Raw genomic sequence first — 14597 nt, forward strand, 5'->3', positions numbered from 1 at the left:
CACAGGCGGCCTCCCAACGCTCGGGGGAGCGGAAAGGCGGAGACCGCAGCCGCCGCACCCTTCTCCCCAGGGCACCCTCCAGCCCCGCCCACACACCACGAGTCCCCGCCCACATCCCCCACGACCTCGCCTCGTTCCTCCCTCGCTCCCATTGGCCCTGCCTCCCCAGGCCCGCCCCTCCGCACCTCCCGCATATAAAAGCACCCCCTCCCCACCGCCCCTGCCGGCCGACCTCCACTAGCTGCCGGCCTGCTAGCGCCCGCCCCTCGTGGGGGCCGGGCCCAGGGGCGGGAGGTGTCGCCCCAGACGGGCCCCGGCCCCCTCCCCCACGGCCCCGGCAGTCGCCGCCGCCATTTTGACCGCCCGCCCCTTACCCCTGGACTCTGATTACAGCGACACCCGCCGCCCGGGCCCCGCCGCCCTCTCCGGCTCGGCCCGCCACCCCGGGGCCGCCCTGGTTACCTCGGCTTCTCCCCACTTCTGTCCGCGAACGGGCTTTTCAGAGGTCTCGGAAGCGATGCTGGGAGGGGGACAGAACGTGCCGGAGTCCCCGGGCCGGGCCGGGGGTGTGGGGATGGGGGTCGGCAGGGCGGTTGTTGTTGTTGACTCGCGTTGCTTGGTCGCCACGACTACCGTGGCTATGGCGCCTCCGTTTCCCTCACCGGGGCAACTGTTGCTACCCACCCTACTTACGTCACGGGCCGGGGCGGGGTCCCGGGTGATTGGCGGCCCCGGGCTCTGCCGCTAAGCTATTGGCCCTAAGGAACGCTTTTCAACACCCTCTCGACTTCCCGGCTCTCTGATTCATCGGTAGGTAAGTACATCAAGGACACTGAACTCTCAAAGGCAGCGGGGCCTGTCACTCCCGCACGGAAGTCGCGGGCTAAGAATAAGGGGGTGGGGCCTATGAGGTCGGGATTGGGTTGCGGCTGAAAAACCTTCCTTCTGGTTCGGCCAGAAGGACGTCTGTCTCTGCCAAAGGTTTGCCGCGTTCTCTCGTTGGAGGCCGTGCGCATTCGCAGCACACAAGGCCAGCTGGGACTAGTAGTCCGTCCCTTCGCACTTTGAGCGACTTACCAAAGATAAAGGGCGAGAAAGGAAAGATCTTTCCCTTCAAACGTCTCCCTTCCCCAGTGAGCCGGTTCCTGGCCTTGCGTGCTGACATCACGGGAGGAATGCGGTGATGCAGCTGCTCGCCTGTGACGTTAGTGACGGAGGCCGGCCTCGGAGTTCGATGATGTCACCTGGCTCTCTGCCCCGCCCCCGCGGTGCCCTCAGAGGCTGGGACAGGGCTCCAGGGCGGGGTTCGATCCTAGGTCCCAAGCCCGAGCCACCTTCCCGCCGGCTCCGCCCAGGCCCGACTGTGGGCTCACCGCCCCGCCAGCCGGGAAAGGTCACCGCTGCTCGGGCGACCGCGGTTATCGCGGCCCGGCAGGCAGTACGGGCCGCCCCGGGAAAGGTCTTCCTCAGGCGGGGGACTTAATTAGAGGCTTCTACAGCGGGCGATAAGCAAAGGTGAGCGCCAGGCCCCTCCCAGGGGAGCTCGGGCCGCTCAGCAGGTCTCTGCTCCGCCTCCCCCAACCCATCCCGGTCCTCCGTTCCTCGGTTTCCCCAGGGGAGAAGCGGCTCCGGGACTAGGGTGAGCGCCTTGGGTGCAAAAACTGAATCATCTAGATAAATAATACCCTAAGGCAGTATTTTTAGAAGATCAAAATTAATGGGGGGAAAAAATCCATGATGAACAAAATACCAGAATGTTAAAGACAGGGTCCTGTCGGTACCCCCCTGCCTCTGACCCACAGATAAGGGAGGAGACGCGATGAGATATCGAAGACCTGAAAGGACCAGCCAGGGGACTCGAGGCGTAACAGCGCAAGAGTGGTGCTGGGAGGGCACCCTTCGCATTCATTGAGCAAATAAATGTTAACAACAATAGAATTCTGTGTGGGGGGCTTAATACACAATCATTAACTAACTAAACTTAATTCTCGTCAGTCTCCAGTCTCCTGGGGCTCGACGTCTTACATGGTATTAAAACAATAGCAATGGCAGTTCTGTCACAGAAACTGTTTTGGTCTTGTTTGTTCCGTTCTTGATCACGTATCAGGAATTACAGGAAAAATAAGTCATATGTGATTATACATTTGATTTCTATACTTGATTTCTATATTAATCCCACAGGGTCCGCTAAGACTGGGATCGGGGTGAAGTGAGTCATGCAAGTGCAGGGTCCGAGCTTGTCTTTTACTATTTTTTTTAATCATCGCATATTTTTTTGCATTAATTTTTAGTTTTTAAAATATCTTGACGGCTGAGTTTTTTGGCACCCCCTCCCCATCTAACTTTGTGCCTGAGTCCCACCAGAGACAGAGGAAGGAGGAGAAAGAAAACAAAGGCTCAGAGCTCGTGATTCTGATGCCAGTTTTGCTGTGTGACAATGAGAAAGTGGTTCCCTGTCTCTGAGCTTCCATTTCCTACTTCACTGGACACTTTCGTTACACTTAGTGAAGAAGGCAGACAAGTCCCTGGACATTGCATTTTACTAAGGGAGACACAATTATAAGTTAAATTAATACATATGCTCGGTTCTTAAGGGTTGTAAGAGCAACATTAAAGGGTATAGGGTAGGAGGGGAGGATGCTATAGCCTGCATTCCCTGAGGAGGGTCATTTGGACTGAACCTGAGTTGGGGAGAAGCAAGCCCCACAAAACCGATGTGGAGGGCACTGCTGGGGCAAAGGCCTGGGGCCAGGAACAAACATTTGTCTGGAATAGAATGAGCAATAAGGAAAGCACCAGGGGTTGAGGTCAGAGGGCTCAAGGTAGCCAGGTGATTCTGCAGAAATCTCAAGAGCTCAGCAAAGCAGAATAGTCCCATCATGGCCAGGTAAGCAAGCAGAAGCTCAGAAGTGGAAGTAGCAACCCCCGGGATCACACAGCCGGAGGTAGCAGAGCCCAGACAGCCTGTTTCTTTTTCTGGCACTTTGTCCAGTGTGCTGCCCCTGGGTGTGACACTTGATGGAAAAGGAGATGCAGCTCTCCTAGTCTTCCTAGAAATGCTGGCTGAGCTGAAGCCCTGAGAAGTTCCCCCAAAGAATTAATAAGACTTCTAGGCAGGAGGTGCACAGGATAAATCCCAGCTGGCAAAGCAAGTGACTTAGCCACTGCAGCTGCTTTAATGAGATGGATCAGTGTCCCAGGGCCAGCCGTGGTGGTGGTGGGGTAAGGGTCGGGGGCCTACAAGGCAGTATGGGGCTGGTAGTTGCATGAGTAGGTAGGCGTAAGAAATCCCTGAGCTCTCCGTTTAAGATCCGTGCACTTTATGTATGTCATGCCTCAATTTGAAAGCTAAAAACACACACATACATTTATTATATATGACTGGAAGTAGCTCTCAGTCACCTCCTTTCTGAAACATTGCTAATTAAAAGTAAGGAATTAGGCATGAACTGGCCTTCCCAGTATTTGCTGTGGTAGCCGTCAAACAGCCCAAGAAGAATGCCAGCTAAGAAATGGAGAAGGAATAAGAGAATTAGGGGAGAAAAATGTCACCATTTTGCAAAAGCCAATTAAATAATTTATTTAGGTAGTGATTCTCACTTGGCGTTATAAAGCATCAGATGAGAGGATGATGGGAAATAAATAATGTAAACACAGGGCACCAGAGGTCTTGCTGAGTGTTAGGGGAGCAGACTTCTCCACAGAGGCCAGACTCACCAGCGTTAGCTATGATGAAGCTCAACATCACAGTAAAGGGACCTGCAGGCCTGTGGGCCTCCTAACATCATGCAAAAGGAAGTTCCCAACTTCCCCTAGGACACGTCTTGCCAAAATGTTAAGCCTGACTCTGATCAAGTCTTTCCATCAACATCCAATTTGCAGGAAATGGACAAGGTAGAGAAGCAAGTTAAATAACAACATCTGGAAGCAGCAGACAAATCCAGAGGATGGGATGTACTACAGGACTGCTGTGCTGGTCAGTCATGCAAAAAAGGAAGGGGAATTATTCTAGGGCAGGTGGCACTGTTGACATATGGGTCCAAATCATTCTTTGGGTTGAGGGAGAAGGGGGCTGTCTAGTGCATTGTGGGTATTGAGCAGCATTCCTGGCCATCACCCTCTAGATGCCAGCAGCACACCCGCCCCCAGGGGTGACAACCAAAGATGTCTCCAGATATGGCCAGATGTCCTTGGAGACACTCTAGAGGATGGTAGAACAACTGACAGAAGGATGTGGGGTTCCTAGGCTGTCTGCCAGCAGAGACACTTAAACATTCTCTCTTGTTCAAGCCACTTATTGGGTCCCTGTTAAATGGAGAGATCTATGGGTGGTTCTGTCCAAGTTTTTACATTAATTGAACATTTTGCATGAGATATGGATGCTCACTGAAGTGGGAAGTTTGAGGCAATGTAGGTGTGCATCCCTAGAGAATGGGAAACATGAAATAATAAGACAATGATACAGAATACTGAGCCAACAGTGAAAGCAATGAAACCGCTCTTAAAAATGCAGTGCTGAACAACAAATGCTGGCGAGGATGCCGAGAAAGGGGAACCCTCCTACACTGCTGGTGGGAATGTAAATTAGTTCAACCATTGTGGAAAGCAGTTCGGAGGTTCCTCAAAAAACTAAAAATAGAAGTACCATTTGACTCAGGAATTCCACTCCTAGGAATTTACCCAAAGAAAACAAGATTTCAGATTCAAGAAGACATATGCACCCCTATGTTTATCACAGCACTATTTATAATAGTCAAGGTATGGAAGCAACCTAAGTGTCCATCAGTAGATGAATGGATAAAGAAGATATGATACATATACACAATGGAATATTATTCAGCCATAAGGAGAAAACAAATCTTACCATTTGCAACAACATGGATGGAGCTGGAGGGTATTATGCTCAGAGAAATAAGCCAGGTGAAGAAAGACAAGTACCAAATGATTTCACTCATCTGTGGAGTATAACAACAAAGCAAAAACTGAAGGAACAAAACAGCAGCAGACTCACAGAACCCAAGAATGGACTAGCAGTTACCAAAGGGAAAGGAGTTAGGGAGAGTGGGTGAGAAGGGAGGGAGAAGGGAATTAAGGGGTATTATAATTAGCACACATAATATAGGGGGGGCACGGGGAAGGCAGTACAGCACAGAGAAGACAAATAGTGACTCTCTAGCATCTTACTATGCTGATGGACAGTGACTATAATGGGGTATATGGTGGGGACTTGATAATAGGGGGGATTGTAGTAATCACAATGTTGTTCATATGAAACCTTCATAAGACTGTATATCAATTATACCTTAATAAAAAATAATTAATTAAATGTGCAAATTAAAAAACAAAAATGCAGTGCTGAGGGGCAGAAGCCCAAACACTACAGCCTGTTCAAATAAGGCAACCTTGCTCCTGACCCAAGTGGCAAGAGCAAGAGGCCTCAACGGCATTTTGCTAAAAGGGAGAAAAAAAGAAAGGCATTTAAAACTATCTACTATCCACTCCTGTACCAGCGAGTAGTGAAGTAAGAATCTTGACACTTGATGCCCTGCAATGCAAACAAGATAGCCTTTTGTTATGCTGGCAAATCATCATAAAAGCTGGTGCGTTTCTGCTAATTATACGTGAGGTATAGGGTGTGATTCGCAGGCTGTTTCTTCTAACAGACTTCAAACTATGTATGCAATAGGGTAAAGGAAAAAAAATAAGTTTTGCTATGTAAACACTGTGCAGAGATATCCATGGATAAAGTGGAACTTAGCGTCAGGGCAGCACTCAACAGGTTTTGGGAAATACATTGCCAGCAGAGTTTGGATGAGTGAAGATAATCTTTGAAAACTATTGCTGAATCATCGCAGTGAAAGGATCCCCAAATACTTGGGCTTTTAGCGAAAATGCCTGGGGCACATGCATAGCTACATCAACATGTCAACCTGTTCCCCTCTACCACCACCACCTTCAGTGGTCAGACAATGTTCTGCTGGGAAGAGGATGAAGGCACTAAGTTACCAAGTGCTTTGACTCTCAAAAACAACCTATGGGGTATCACTGAGATACAAGGAAGCAGACATAGATCTAGTATGCAGTGTCACTGTGCAAATTACAACATGCTCACATAAACATACAAAGTAAATATATAAACAAAATCATACATCCTATTGTTCAAGATTGTCTATGGGTTGGGGAACACAGAGCAAATGCCTTAGAGATGCTGGCGCTGGTTCGGGAAAGGCAAGAAACTGGGATCTGAGATGAAGAGGGCAGAAACTACGCCAGGAAGGGCTTTGCATGGCCCAGTGAAGGTGTGATAGAGTTGGGGAGAGGCAGGGCTGGGGGAGACCTGTGTTCACAGGCACTGGGAGGGCAGATAACAGATGGCAGAAGGCTGAGAGCCAGTTGGGAGGTAAGGAATGTAGACGGTGAATATGGTGAGATGTGTTTGGGTCTGAAAGATTCTAAGTCCGCGCTGTTCAATATGGTTAGTGGCTAGTTCCATGTGCCTATTATTTTTGCTGGGCGGTGCCTTGTATTTCTTCTCCTTGTCAAATTGCCTTGACTAGGACTTCTAGTACTACGTTAAATAAAAGGAGGGAGAATGGATACCCTTGTTTTGGTCCTGATCTTAGAGGAAAAGCTTTTAGTGTTTCACTGTTGTACATGATGTCAGCTGTGGACATGTATACAGACAGCCTTTATCACGTTGAGATGTGTTCCCTCTATACCCAGGTCATTGAGAGCTTTTATCATGAAAGGATGTTGAATTTTGTCAAATGCTTTTACTGCATCTGTGGAGATGATCATACGGTTTTATCCTTCGTTTTGTTAATGTGGTGTATCTGTTAATTGATTTGTATATATTGAACTATTCCTGCATCCCTGGAATAAATGCCATTTGATCATGGTGTGTGAACCTTTTATGTATTGTTGAATTTGGTTTGCTAATATTTTGTTGGTTTTTGCACCTGTGTTCATCAGGGATATTGGCCTGTAATTTTCCATGTGACTCTTAAAACTAAAATAAAATACAATGGACAATTCAGTTTCTCATTTTTACTGAACACATGTAGCTAGTGGCTACCATATTGGAAAATGGCAAATTTTATGTTATGTGTATCTTACTGAAATTTTAAAAAATAATTTAGAGCTGTTTAATTAATGTACATAGAAGAGCAGTGCTGGGAAATGTTTAACTGATTTGTAGCAGTTACGAGTTTCTGGCCAATTTCCAGCTACCTGTGTGACATCGAATGTCACCAGATCCTCACCAGTCAGTGTAAGTGGGCTCCAGGACTCCACTGGAATGTGAGAAACATACACGAGCAATTTGTGTAATTCCAAGAATCATTATAAACAGGACACCCATGTCATCATCACCCAGAGCAGGAAATAGGACAGTGCCAGGGCCACAGATGTCCCCCACTGCGTATCCTCTCTGGTTACAATGCTTTACTCCGCAAAGAGGTAGCCACTATCCTGATTTTAGTCATCACTTCCTTGCTTTTTATTACCGTTTTAACACACCAACGTGTGTGTCTCTGAGACAGATAATGCAGTCTGTCTCCTTTCCTTGCGCCTTCTGACAAATTGGACTTCTTTTCAAAATCTGATACACGTCTGGAAGATGCACGGATCCTCAATGGACACCTGCAAGAGTTTTCACAAACTGAACAGACTTCTTTTTTTGAATTTTGTTTTTGTCCTGAGGTACATACAACAACATGCACAACTCTTAGTATAACAGCTTGATGAATTTTGGCATGTCTATACACTCAGGTAACCATCACCTAGATCAAGATGTCAGACATTCTAATTTTTTCTCCCTTCACCGCTTTCATCCATCTCTTAAGCTCCCCTCCCCTATGGCAACCACCAGTCTGTTCTCTGCGTTTATAAATCTATTTCTGTTTTGTTTGTTCATCTGTTTTGTTTTTTAGATTCCACATGTAGATGAAATCATACAGTATTTATCTTTCTCTGTCTGACTATATATATATATATCACTTAGCATAACATCCTTTGGGTCCACCCATGTTGTAGCAAATGGCAAGATTTCATTCTTTTTCGTAGCTGAGTAATATTCCGTTGGGTATATGTACCACATCTTTATCCATTCATCTATCGATGGGCACTTAGGTTGTTTCCATATGGTGGTTATTGTACACAATGTTGAGATAAACCTAAGAGTACATATATCTCTTCAGGTTAGTGATTTTGTTTTCTTCGGGTAAATTCCCAGAAGGGGAATTGCTGGGTCATATGGTATTTCTATTTTTAGTTTTTTGAGAAACCGCCATAGTGGCTGCACCAATCTGCAATCCCACCAACACTGTATGGAAGTTCCCTTTTCTCCACATCCTTGCCCACACTTACTACTTCTTGTCTGGTTTGATACTAGCCATTCTTTTTTTTTTTAAGTGTATTTTTTCATTGAAGTATTGTCGATATACAATATTACATAGGCTTCAAGTACACAACACAGTGATTCAACAGTTACACCCATTATTAAATCCTTCCCCCAACTAGTGTAGTTACTGTCTGTCAACATAGGAAGATGTTACTGAGCCATTGACTATATTCTCCATGCTGCACTTCCGTCCCTGTGACCAGCTTATTTTATGATTGAGATTTTTGTTACTAGCCATTCTGATTGGTGTCTGAACACACTTCTAACTATCAGTCGGGTCCAGAAACACAGAACATTCTTAGCTTCCCCCAAGACCAGGGGAGTGAAGCTCTGCCTTCAGAGAGGAGGGGCATGGGAGAATTTGTGGACAGACATCAAAACTACACCAACTGATAAATGATCAGTACTTTGGAAGAGACTCTCTTGAATCTATACAAAAATCCTGTTTCCCTTTTAAGTTCACCCACTAATTTTAACATTCACTGGTGGATCCTGTGTATAGAAATTATTACTATGGGGTTTGTTACATAGTAAATTTCCATTTACTTTATTCTTTCTCTCTTTACTATTATTTATTATTTGGGATTCTTCCATAAGGAAGAGTTGTTCCACTTCTATTTATTCGTTTATTCATTTCTTTATACCAGTATGGATTCATGAATAGTTATTTTATTCTTTGGGTTATAACCCAATACTATTGTTATTTATTTTGTTGCCACATTGTTCCAGCTTTGGCCACTGGGTCATTTGGCCCCTGCATTAAGCATTTTATTTGAAGCACTGTTCTTTTAATGTGACTCCTTATGGTTATTATTTTTTAGCACTTCCTTATTTTTCTGGCACCACAATATATTCCAGGCTTATTTTGGGTTTTCTCTGCCCTAGTCCGAGGATTGGCCATTTCACCGAGGATCCTGGACTTCCTCTGTTGGAGAATGACATTGAGAAACCAAGATCTGGGTGCTGGGTATGCTCATTGCTTCTGAGAGGGCCAGGTAGGTCATTGCTTCTACGCTCTCTCATTGCTTTAAAAAATATGGAGGTAAGATTCATACAAAGTAAAACTAACCATTTTAATGTTACATGTTCACCCATGTGCATAGCGGCACTATTCACAACAGCTAAAAAGCAAGCCAATCCAAATATCTGCCAGAAGATGAACGGATAAATGATGGAATATTACTCAGCCATAAAAAGAAATGATGTTCTGATATGTGTGTTACAATGTGGACCAACCTTGAAAACATCCTGCTCAGTGAAAGAAGCTAGACACAGGTCATATGTTGTATGATTCCACTTGCACAGAAGGTCCAAAATAGGCAAATCCATAGAGCCAGCAGCCTAGTGGTTGCCAGGGTGGGAGGAAGGAGGAATGGGGGCTGGGTAACTGCTACTGGGTGTCCTTTTAGCCCGAGAATGTTTGCAACTAGACAGAGTGGTGGTTGTACAGCATGGGGAACATACTAAATGCCACTGAAGAGCTCACTGACACAGAGCCATTCACCTCAATTTAAACGAACAACAATAGAGGCTCTGGTGATGGGCAGAGCTGGGTTCTCATCTCTGCCTCTTTCTTGCTGTGTGACCTTAGGCAGGGTACTTAACCTCTCTGTGTCTTGGTTTCCTCCCCAGTAAAACGGGAAGGATTCAATGAGTGCGTCAAATTCTTAAAACAGTCAGTGGCACACAGTAAGTGCTGCTTAAATGTTATTTCTACTTGACACATTCCCTTTGGATTTGAACTTTATTCCTTTGTCCTTTTCTTCATGACCAACTCCTGGCCTCAGTTGCCCCCTGTGGTGGCCCGGGCCAAGGGCAACACAACAGAAGGCAGGAGTCATATCTGACTGTGCTGTTTGGAAAAGGGCTGCTGAATAATAGGTTCCTCTCCTCTGCCTTTTCTCCCAGTGGCTCCCCAGGGATGCACCCTTCTGTCCTTTTCTCCATGACCCCTGTGCCTGGCTCAGGGGATGGTGCAAAACAAACACGCCAGGAAATATTTTCCACCCAACTCTCTGACTTTGGCCCAGAACCAGAAGCCTTTTTTGTCTCTCACACGGAATCAGAATGTTGAACCCAACACAGCTGCATTTGAATCCCAGTGCCTGTGTGACGTTGAGCTAGGTGCTGCACCTCTCTGAGTTCATCAGGAAGATGCAGATAGTGAGTGTATCTCCTTCATGGGGCTCTGTTGGGGACTTATGTGAAATTATATAAAGTGCTTAGCATCCTGCATAGCACCCAGTGAGTACTGGGCTGAAAGGCGACCTGCAGAAAGATACATCCTGGCTCTCTGATCCCTGAGACCTGAGAACCTTGATCTTATTTGGAGAAAGGATCTTTGCAGACGTAATTAAGGACTTTGAGAGGGGATCATCCTGGATTATATGGGTAGGCCCTAAATCCAGTGACAAGTGTTGAAAACACAGAGAAGAGATACAGCCTCGTGAAGACAGAGGCAGAAATCGGAGGGATGTAGCATAACAAGCCAGGTCATGCCTGGAGCCACCAGCATTTGGAAGAGCCGGCGGAGGACCTTCCCTTAGAGCCTTAGGAGGGGGCCTGGCCCTACTGACATCCTGACGTCAGACGCCTGGACTCCAGAGCTCTCAGAGAGTAAATTTCCGTGTCTGTCAGCCACCCAATTTGTGGTGATTAGTCACAGCAGCCACAGGAAATGAATACATTAGAATTAGGAAATGTTATCTTTACCAATATCATCATTATTTTCGTTATCTTATTTTTTGTTAGCACAAAAATGCACCCAAATCTTACCAATCCCAATTAAAGCCACTCTTTCCAAATGTCTGAACTAATTTTACTTATGAACAGTTAATTCAGATGCATCAAAAAACAAAGTGTAAGGTTTATGCTGTGGTACCTTCCTCCCAGTCTCAGTTCACCCCCAAAGGTAACCCATTACTCTTAATTTCCTATCTTTCCAAAATTTCTATGCACCCTATCCAAACAAACATGAATATAGGTCCTTATTCTCACCTTACACACCTGCTTTTACAGTAAAGGCAGCATTAAAATTTTTTTTTAATTTCCATGGAATAGACACTTCAGCCATTTTTATGTGTCCAGTGCAGTGGCCTGAAGCACATTCACATTGCGTGCAACCATCCCCACCATCCATCTCCAGGACTTTTTCACTATCTCATGTCGACCTTATTGACATCATTTTTCACCTCTAAATGCTAAAGCATGCATCTCTGAAAAATAAGAATATTCTCCTACATAATCATAATGCCACTCTCACATCTAGCAATATATGTGATCATTCTTCAGTATCATCTTACACCAAGCAAATGTTCAAACTTCTCTGAGTCTCTGAAATGTCTTTTTAGAGTTGATTTTCAGCAGCCCTGGCCAACAGTCATCATTACAGAGGATATCCAGGACCCCAGCCCTTTGAGGATGGGGAGCTCTGGCACTGCCCTCTCTCCCAGTCTGGTAGGGGCCTGGGTTCCTGGTCCCTGCTGGATGGAGGCCTTCTCGCCTGTCTGTTGAGATTGGCAGCGAGCTGGACCACGTCAGCCCATCTCTGGCAAAAGGTTATCGCTTGGTCCGGGAAACAGGAAAGGTTGGGGTTGGGGGGACATGCCCATCTCCCCTCTGCTGGAGGAGATAAAGGAGGTCACCTGGCTCATCTGTGACAGGCAGAGGAGCTCAGATGTATAAATGGGGGACCAGGAGGGAGCAGAGGCACCAGCCCCCGAGGAAGCTGCCTCGCTGTGCCCACTCTCGCGACCTCCACGTCCCTGTCCAGCATGGCCAAGCTCCTGCTGCTGCTGCTGGCTGTGTGGATGCTCGCTGGGGAGCTGTGGCTGAGGGCTGAGGCTCGGGCCGCCCCCTATGGAGTGAAGCTTTGTGGCCGGGAATTCATCCGAGCAGTCATCTTCACCTGCGGGGGCTCCCGATGGAGACGGTCAGACATTCTGGCCCAAGAAGCTATGGGTAAGGCTTGGGAGGTAGTGTGTGTTTGCTGGGGGTGGTGGATGGGACCGGAACAGGTCCAAGGAGCCAGGGATGGAGATGAGACAGGGGCTGGGAGAGGAGAGTCCCAGCCTTACCACATGCAGCTGAGGGTTTCTGCCCAGCCCTAGAAGCTGTGCAGACACTGGGGGAGCCGGTTAGCAGAAATGCAGGGCAGGGATGAGGGATGGCAAGCCATCCCCACAGGTTCAAAGGCAGAGAAGAGGCTCCTATTTCCGGAGCATCTGCTGTGTGCCAGCCCTGCATTAAGCAAGGGCTCTGCTTGCACTATTCCGGGCAGGCGCCATTCCAGCCCTTCCAGGAGGTAGTGTGATGGGTATGGTGTAGATAAGGCCAGATTTTGCCACCAAGTGGGTGACCCCCCTTGCAAGTTGCTTCCCCTCGCTGAGACTCTATCTGCAAATGGGAAGCACAGTCCCTGATCTCCCAGGATTGTGAAATGGCAAAATTGAGTCAAAACAAATTAGAACATAGTCAAAGCAGTGCAGGGGGGCCCAGTCCAGGCTCATGCTCGGGGGCAGGGACCTGACAAAAAAATAGATGTTCCTGACGGTGATAATACAAAGGTGGTTTTAGAAGACACACTGCCTGGGTTCAAATAGCAGCTGTGCAACTGAGCAGCTGTGTGTTCTTGTGCAAGTTACTCCACTGAATTGTGCCTCAGTGTTCTCTGGAAAATGGGGGTGATAATAGCTACACCCACCTCATGGGCTTGTTATTGAAAAGAATAAAAAGAATTAACCCACTAAAGCCCTTAAAACAGTGTCTGGCACACAGTTAAGTGCTCAACGAATGCTCAATGCTATTTTGAATGCTTATCATGTGCTAGACACTGTTCTAAGTTATTTTTAATGGGTATTAATTAATTAATCTACTCCATATAAAACCGAGACGGTAGGAGTTATTATCCCCACTTCGTACACAAGGAAACTGAGTTGTAAATTCACTTGCTCAGGATTATAACTCAGAGAGGCTGAATTGGTACTTAGCAGTTTTGGCTCCCAAACACATGTTCTTAATTATCAGGCTGTCAATAAATAAAGAGTAACGGGAAGGAAATGACAGGAGAGGAAAGTCAAGCTTAGTGAGACTGAATAATGTGCCCATCAAAGCTGAAATCCAGGCCTGAGTGGAATCAAAACCTTTAACCATGAGGCCATGTCACAAGAACAGAAGTAGCTGGGCCAGCCAGGGGCCAGGATTCTGGGTGTGACAGAAGCTGAGTCCCATGCAATGACTCTTTTCGTATCTTGCAGGGGACACCTTGCCAGACACAGACCCTGACGCAGACAGTGAGCTGGATGAAGCAGTGGCCTCAAGCGAGTGGCTGGCCCAGACCAAGTCCTCCCAGTCCTTCTATGGGGGCCCACCCAGCTGGCAGGGAACACAGGGGACTCTGCGAGGTGGCCGTGACATCCTGGCTGGCCTCTCCAGCAACTGCTGCAAGTGGGGTTGTAGTAAGAGTGAAATCAGCAGCCTCTGCTAGCCCAGGGACTCAACAGTTGGAGGCAACAGGGTGGATGCCCAGCTCTGCTGCCCACTCAACAGGTGTCCAGCTGGGCACCTGTCTCTGGCCCCTCGTGCATTCATTCATCAGCAAGTCACAGAGATCAGGCACTTTGGCCTTAGACACAGTCCCCCCAAACAACCCTGACCTTTGGGCACCTTATCTTAATCCGAGCATGCTGTCCTCTTACCTGGCCAAACGGGGATCTCTGATCCTAACCCCCCACCCACTCTCCCCAGCCGGTACCATGGCCTTTGCCTGGCCTATACAACAGTTCCCCTATGCTATCCAAACTGGCCACACGGACACCCCTGCCCAAATTGTGACTGTCTCCTGCTCTAACTGTGGCCACTGTCCCCTGGCCAGCCCAAATGATGCCCCTGCCTCATGCCAGCCTTTGCCCATTCCCTTCCCCCTGCCTTCCAGCCCTTCTCCCTCCTTCGCCACCTGCTGGGGTTCTAAGGCTGTAGGTTGGTGTCAGGACCCCTGGGTCCCCTTCATATGCTGGGCTGGGAGGCTCGCAGTGGGTGGAGGGACGGATCAGAAACTTCTCCAACTCGAATAATAAAAGATTCAAAGGATTTTGCAGTGTGTGTGTGTGCGTTGCGAGGGGTGCAGGTTTCAGGGGCGCGCGGCCCCGCCAGCACCCCGCCCACACACCCCAGGCCTCCTCCCACTCCCCCTCCGCAC

The 14597-nt window shown here is 47.6% G+C and overlaps 2 protein-coding genes across 13 annotated transcripts in view; one reads left to right on the top strand and one right to left on the bottom strand.

The window, feature by feature from the left end:
• Positions 1 to 1180, bottom strand: part of RFX1 (regulatory factor X1) — a 29693-nt gene extending 28513 nt beyond the window's left edge. For 3 of the 5 annotated variants that reach the window (XM_057490165.1, XM_057490164.1, XM_036878801.2), the window contains exon 1: positions 463 to 633. The gene's annotated coding sequence lies outside the window, so the exon portion shown is untranslated. Of the gene's footprint in view, positions 1 to 462; positions 634 to 1077 lie in introns of those variants that run through there. The other 2 variants (XM_057490163.1, XM_057490166.1) reach the window with 2 other exon arrangements.
• Positions 244 to 14483, top strand: RLN3 (relaxin 3). 8 transcript variants are annotated; one of them, XM_057490203.1, is made up of 6 exons: positions 707 to 814; positions 3883 to 3976; positions 9287 to 9396; positions 11752 to 11958; positions 12064 to 12361; positions 13657 to 14483. In XM_057490203.1, the coding sequence occupies exons 5-6, from the start codon at positions 12175 to 12177 to the stop codon at positions 13884 to 13886; spliced, it is 417 nt and encodes a 138-aa protein (XP_057346186.1). In that variant the 5' UTR covers positions 707 to 814; positions 3883 to 3976; positions 9287 to 9396; positions 11752 to 11958; positions 12064 to 12174; the 3' UTR covers positions 13887 to 14483. The 8 variants fall into 8 exon arrangements, 2 of the variants coding, with proteins under 2 accessions (XP_036735481.2, XP_057346186.1); XM_036879586.2 differs by lacking the exon at positions 3883 to 3976 and having other exon boundaries at positions 690 to 814; XR_008993119.1 differs by lacking the exons at positions 707 to 814; positions 3883 to 3976; positions 9287 to 9396; ... (1 more) ...; positions 12064 to 12361; positions 13657 to 14483 and adding exons at positions 244 to 505; positions 1135 to 1515; positions 1803 to 2252.
• The last annotated feature ends 114 nt before the right edge of the window (positions 14484 to 14597 follow it).

This window comes from Manis pentadactyla, chromosome 12, assembly GCF_030020395.1.
Source record: "Manis pentadactyla isolate mManPen7 chromosome 12, mManPen7.hap1, whole genome shotgun sequence".
Lineage (NCBI taxonomy): Eukaryota > Metazoa > Chordata > Mammalia > Pholidota > Manidae > Manis > Manis pentadactyla.